The sequence below is a fragment of the Cyprinus carpio genome, chromosome A24, assembly GCF_018340385.1.
Source record: "Cyprinus carpio isolate SPL01 chromosome A24, ASM1834038v1, whole genome shotgun sequence".
In the NCBI taxonomy this organism is placed as follows: domain Eukaryota; kingdom Metazoa; phylum Chordata; class Actinopteri; order Cypriniformes; family Cyprinidae; genus Cyprinus; species Cyprinus carpio.
The window spans coordinates 6,460,065-6,466,673 of NC_056595.1; the positions used below are offsets into that span (position 1 = coordinate 6,460,065).

The following is a 6,609-nucleotide window of genomic DNA, read 5'->3' on the forward strand; positions in this document are numbered from 1 at the left end:
TATACTGTCTACTATTTTGAAAATTAAAAGTAATTTCCGCAGTGTAAATTTATATCTTATTATTTTATATTTTAAATCTAATATTAAAGTACAGTATTACCGGTCAAAAGTGGGTCAAAGATGCATCAAATTAAACTTACAAAAGTGATTTTATAAACATAGAAAAAAATATTACATGCAAGTAAAGTGTCTACTTTAATGTTTCAAATAACTTCTGTGAAAATAAAATGTCAAAATCTGAGTAAATAATGTTCCATTGTCATTCAGCATAACACATACTAAATTGCATTATGTTTTAAATTGTTAAAAACTGACAAATGGGTATAAGCTAGTGGTTTGAAGGACAGTGGCACAGATTGGTAAAGATTTAAAATTATAATTAATTCATTTTTGGGGGCTCTTTTTAATGTAATCTAATGATTCTTGTTCTAAATATGCCTGACAGGATTTTTGGTATGTAAACTATTGCTACACTGAATGACATTTTAGTGGATGTGTTCTGTAAATCATGGTAAAAATGTATTATAGTCTTTATTTTATTTTATTTTATTTTATTTTATTTTATTTTATTTTATTTTATTTTTATATTTTTGTTCAGATGGATGAATGAATACAACAGATAACATTCTAATGTATAGAAAAGGTAAAGCTGTTAAACTTTTTTTTATTGTTTTGATGCTTGAAAACCCCTTGAAACCCCATACTGGAAAACAAATGTAACATGATGTTACAGAAAAGGCACTGTCTCTTTAAGACTACCATGTCAGTAGTAATTGGCCTATTCCTAACTCAGGCCCCCTTGGGCTCTTGGCAGGAGCTTGTAGGGCAGAGGACCCTATGTGGCCCATGTGGGTTATAATAGGACATTGTGGATTTGTGTATCCCCAGAGGCCCCTGGCAGACTGGACAGCCTTAATAGAGTTCACTTTTCTCTCCATCCAACGCTCACTCACATCTGACAAAGGAGAAAGATTGCAAGCTCTGGTAACTTTAGATCTATTTAATGTACACAAACAGTTATTTAAATACGAATGAGAGGGCAAATCTTAATGTTACACCAAACTATAACATTCTGAAGTATTGTGAAGTTCCAAAATTATTGTAGCACTTTGGGGACAGTACTCCAGCTTGCAAATCAAGCTCTATATGGTCAAAGTTGTGGAAGAACTGAGAAATGCATTTTTAAGTTCAAAAGTAAATCTCCCATTACACTTTAAGAGAAATCAATACATAAATGCACAGCTACATAAAATAGAGGCATCTGTGAGAGAAGGACATATCCTTCACCATACAGACAGTTACTGTGGCTCATCAGAAGCCAAGAGGTAAAATGAATTCGGTCTTCTAGAATGGTTTACCACTGTGTTTCATTATCTCGTGAGCACTCCACATTTCATAAATAGTCCTATACCAGACAACTGCTTATAATCAGCAAACTCTTTTCCAATGATTTAGAGCAAACAGCATCCTCAGATCCTATTAATTTTCTAATAATCGCTTAAAAACTTGGGAGAGACCCAGTCTTTTAATATATATATATATATCACTGTTTCACGTATACTTTTCTGCATATTTCTACATGTTGTTTGAACCATATGGATTTTTCATATCATTCTTTTACTCTTCATTATGAAATCAGACAATTGTCCCACACTGACTTTATGCCTCCAAGAAATATCAGAATGAATGTTTTAAAAATTTATAACATGCAAGAGTTTTATTCAATTCACAGTATGTATGAATTGCATTTTTGAATACATTAATAGATCCTGACAAAATAATGATAATCACATCATTGAACCTTGGGCCAGAAACCACAGACGACCCTAGCAACCATATAGCAACATTCTAAAATCACTCAGAACACCTTAGCAACCATGTAATGATATTCTGCCAACCAACCACAACACCCTCAAATTGTGTGGCGGGGAGCACCGTTCTCACATTTTGTCCAAAAATGTACAAATCTACTTACTAATCATCATACATGTGCTCTACGTGTCAATTTGCTCGAGTTACACCAGATAAAGGAATTTGTCAAAGTGAAGAAAGACTCAGCTAGATGTAATTAACTTTTCACCTGCATGGCCCAGACATTTTGCTTCATAAATATCAGGTTGTCCGAGATAAGAAGTCTAAATTTAAAATTCATAGATGAAACATTTTTCTTAATATGTATGATTTTTTAGAGGTTGATGTGGTTTCTGTTGTACATCTTTCATTATTTATTCATTATCGTAGTGACTGAAAGGTATCCTGGGAGTGAAGACTGGAGACATTGCTTTAGAGAACACTACTTCCCTCCTCCATTGCCCCTTTATAAATATACAGTAGGTGGCAAAGAGTGTGCCTAAAGACAAGAGGATGCATCTACCTTAATGTCATTGCCAGCAAGTGTTTCGGAATTCACTACCCAGGGGATACAAGCCATCATAAGACGAAGCCTTGGCCAAATATCGACCTGCACAGGGAGGTTACAAATTACAGCATAACTACTGAACAAACCCAGAGAGACGCTGGCTTCCGCTGGCTTTCCTCATTTAGACGACAGACTGGAGAATTTTAAGATGCTGCAAATTGAGCATGGTCTGTAAATTCTTACATACCACAGTCCAACTATGCAATAAATGCATTCAAATCAATCACATCATTGATGATTCACCCAAAAGAAGCTATAGTTCATAATAACAGCTTATAACACACAATCATGGCTGCTGTCCATGGTGCTGGTACCAGTGGGATTAATTAGTAAACAGGAAACAGCCATATTCCTGTCTCTGAGCTCCAGTGTTATCAGCGCCCCTTAACTCATCTTTGAACAGAGTCGAGGATCCTTGAACACAACATCTCCACCATGTTAGCCTGATCAGCCTAAACATCTCCAATGACCGTGGTTGTATATTGAGAAGTGAGCTGATTGTTTGGGGGCCAAGGGGTTTCTTCTATGCAACCAGCATCGGTTATTTTTAGAAGCACTCTCTACACCTGCAGTGATGGTTTGCCATACTAAGCAATAGCATCTGAGGGATAAAGTACAAAAACGTGAACAATAAGACTATGACAAACAATTATTGCTACTGCATTAGGTAATGTTGCAATTAAACCTTTTTTTTTTTTTTTTTTTTTATTGTAAGCACTATAGAAATAAACAAATTAATTCTAATAATGATGTAATTTGCCAAATGAAAAAAGACTAATTTATACTAAACAGAACAGTAATCCTCATAATAACAGATTCTGTGTGAATAATCTGCACTGTAAAAAATAAATTTTTAAACTTGTAAATAAAGATTATTAGATTATGTTTTACAAGAAAATTCTACTTCAAAATGTCACATTTAATTCATTGTGTTACTTGCTCTTTCTTCATAATTGTTTGTGAAATTTGGAAATTTCTGAGTAAAAATGATTTCTATACCATTTTTTTTTTTTTTTTCAGTGTGCATTAATCATGTAGTATTACATTAACTGAACAATCCATGTTATCAAAGTTACCTGAAGTCTGGATTCCGGTTGGGTTTAAGGCCATAGAAGCCAGCAGACAGTGTCAGGAGCCATCTGGGAATGAAATTCCCATTTTTACACTCCAGATACGGAGCTGACCAGTGAATCTGAGTTTTGTCGGTAATATAACTTTCTCCGTTGCGCACAGACGCGTCAAAAGAAGCAAAGTCTTGACTCAGCACTCGTTTTTGGAGATGGGTTTTCTTTTTATTTTTATGCTCATGGTACCACTCGGTATCAGCAGTTCTGATTTTCAATATATGGTGGGCAGTGCTGGATAAATCCTGGAGAATGATCTCTCCACCTGCCCGTGTGGCCTGAAGGTAAACAGGTGGCCCTTCAGGAGGGGACTCGGTGCTCAAGGTGATCACTGCTCGATGGATCTTGATGTCTCCCTCCAGGATACTCCTGACCAGAGCGTGGTACCACTCCATATCGCGTCTGGGGCTGTGATGTCTGGACTTGTTCGTCTGTAGGATCATGTTGAGGAAGTTTGTGGCGTGAAGGACCGTGTCCAGGACGCTGCGCATGGCGTGATGCGCGTCTCCGCGAGTCCTTCCCCGCGACACCGCCAGCTCATATCTACTGGAGCAGTTGGCGTGTTTTAAGGTGGAGGAATCCCCCGTGTGCAGAAACGCAGTCACCACTCTGGGTACCTGTTCCTCAATCTTCAGCGCTAAACCCGAATGGAGTTTCCGGAGGTGCGCTTGCTGATTGTTGTGCGTATTGTAATTGGGCAGCTTTGCTTTTAGGTCCCGATCATGTTCCACATATCTATAATTTGATCCTATAACAAATCCCACTTGCAAGAGTAACGATATCCGGTATATGGCCATATCCTTCAGTCCCGTTCCTTTACCTTACAAGCGTCAGTTCACCAATTCTGATGCGAGAAATCACAGCTGGAATGAATCAAATCAGCACAGCATTTTCACCTGTGGATTTTCACGCATTTCGGATACCCGATTCCTGGTCAGAAGACAATTATTGCATCGGTAATCCCTTTCCCTTCAGATACATTGGCGTTGTTTGTGTAAGTGATGCTGACTCTGTCTTGTATCTCCTTGCAGGAGCGCAGCAGATGTGCAGAATCCCCGACGCTCTCCCCCCAATATGATGCTGGACCACAACAGACGTGATCGAATAAGAGATGGGGGGGGCAGGGAGTCAGTACTTCACACTTAATGACAAACACACTCCGCCCTCTTTCGTCCACTCCAGTCTTAAAGCATGACAACCATTCGCTATAACATCTAGTGATGTCCAATTCGCGTAGGAATCATTCATTAAATAGGTTCTTTTAAACGAAGCATTTGAACCGGTTTTCAAATCAGACTCGTTCGGTCAGAGCGCAGTCCACGTGTTACGAATCGGTTGCAGTGAACTGGTTGAAAGAACCGATTCGAGAATATGAGTCGGACTTCTCAACACTACTAACATCCCGTCTTCTTCATCACCTTATTGGGTTTGGGGAAGTGCCCTTGATCGGTGTATGGTCATTTCTGCTGTCAGTCATTTGACGGAGGGCGTGTTTGTAGAACTGAAGGAGCTATCCAGTACTGAAAGGAAATACATTGAAAAAAAAAGGAGAAAAAAAAATCCTTAATTCACATTAAGGTTTCGGGTTTCGGTACAAATAGATGCTCGTTTTGGGCAGGAGTAGATTTATAACAGCTCTGCTATAAACATACTGCATAAACGTCAACAGAGCGACGCTGTTTAAATTCCGAGCTCGTATTGAGAGGGAACAATAAAAACGAATTGCCGTGGTTGTTCATCATAAAAACAGAACGCGTTCTTGGTTTCCGGCCGGTTTTGTTGTTGTTGTTGTTGGTGGTCTATGAGAGAAGTATGACGGACGTTTTTCACCATTGTCGTGTGTCGCTGTTATTTCTAACCTCGCCTCGTTAAGACGCCCTCAGCTGTTCAAAACGCGCCTTAAAACCCCTGCGTAAATTCGGGTTCATTCCGTTGCGCACCGTGCGCTGTTTTTAATTGTTCAGCGTCTAATCTCAAGAGTTTATTTATGTGTTTAGTTTATTTAATTTATTTTATTTTTCAGACGCCAGTCGAGTTAAAATAGTGCTCGAGAACCGCATTTCGAGATTTTCCACAATGTTGCGTTCCGTCTGTTTGTTTCTGATACAGACACAGTCACACAGAACGCGTTCTAGCGTTTTGTCTGTGCCTTTGTTTATTTCTGTCTGTGTAGAAATGCGTCAGACGGACGTCTTGGACTTTGGATGCGGGCACGCTGTTACTTAAAGCGTCGCGTCAAGTTTTAAACAGTTTCAAAACGCGTCTCCGCCACGCTGTGCGCGAACGGCCCATAACGCTGATTTAAATACAAATTTCAAGTCAATACTGTGATACCCATCAAACATGCATTCTTGAATTAAACATAGCCTACACAAACTGGACAGAGCTATTTGCTTCGAGGAGACATCGAGTGCGCAGCACTGCTTGACGCTCACTGGGGGAAATACTGCAGTGAAACGAACAGCACAGGATGAATGCATGCGACTGCGTGAGGATGTGAATCATGGTGCAATATGAGTCATCACCGCACGAGCGCTTAATCCAGATCTGTAAACAGTGAGACGTTCAGTACGGAAACTAAACGCGTGCGTCAGGGGCGCAAATGACTCAAGCGTCTAAATGAACTGCATCGGCACACAGAGCAAACAATTGTGATGCCATCCCTTTCTACAGAGGTACACGCCACGGCTCGTGCCTACCAGAGCTCCTCATAGAAATGTATGTCTCTGAACCATATGTTCATAACTGGAAATATATGCACGTAATCAATAAATCTGACAAGATCATTTTGGCATTGTTATAAAATACAGATCATATATACAAGCATGGTACATGTTTAGCTCCTGACAGGAATTATTTAAAAGGGGCTTCTTCTCACACTGTGAATCTTTACAAAGGTTATATAGATAATTTAAATATATAGTAGCTGTAATTAGAAGGTTCTGAGTCAAAAGTCTGACTACACATGCTTGTTTTCTGTGACAGTGACCTAGTATTTTTGGTTTCAAACACCTAAATTGGGATATTATTATCCTCAAAAAAACAAAAAAAAAAAAACAAAAAAAA

The 6,609-nt window shown here is 38.9% G+C and overlaps 1 protein-coding gene across 1 annotated transcript in view; it reads right to left on the reverse strand.

Moving 5' to 3' along the window:
* The window catches only part of LOC109049310 (probable G-protein coupled receptor 158), a 31,464-nt gene extending 26,448 nt beyond the window's left edge, over positions 1 to 5,016 (reverse strand). The window contains exon 1 of the mRNA XM_042714889.1: positions 3,496 to 5,016. Within this exon, the coding sequence (XP_042570823.1) occupies positions 3,496 to 4,340 (845 nt within the window). The 5' untranslated portion in view covers positions 4,341 to 5,016. The remainder of the gene's footprint in view (positions 1 to 3,495) is intronic.
* Positions 5,017 to 6,609: the final 1,593 nt, after the last annotated feature.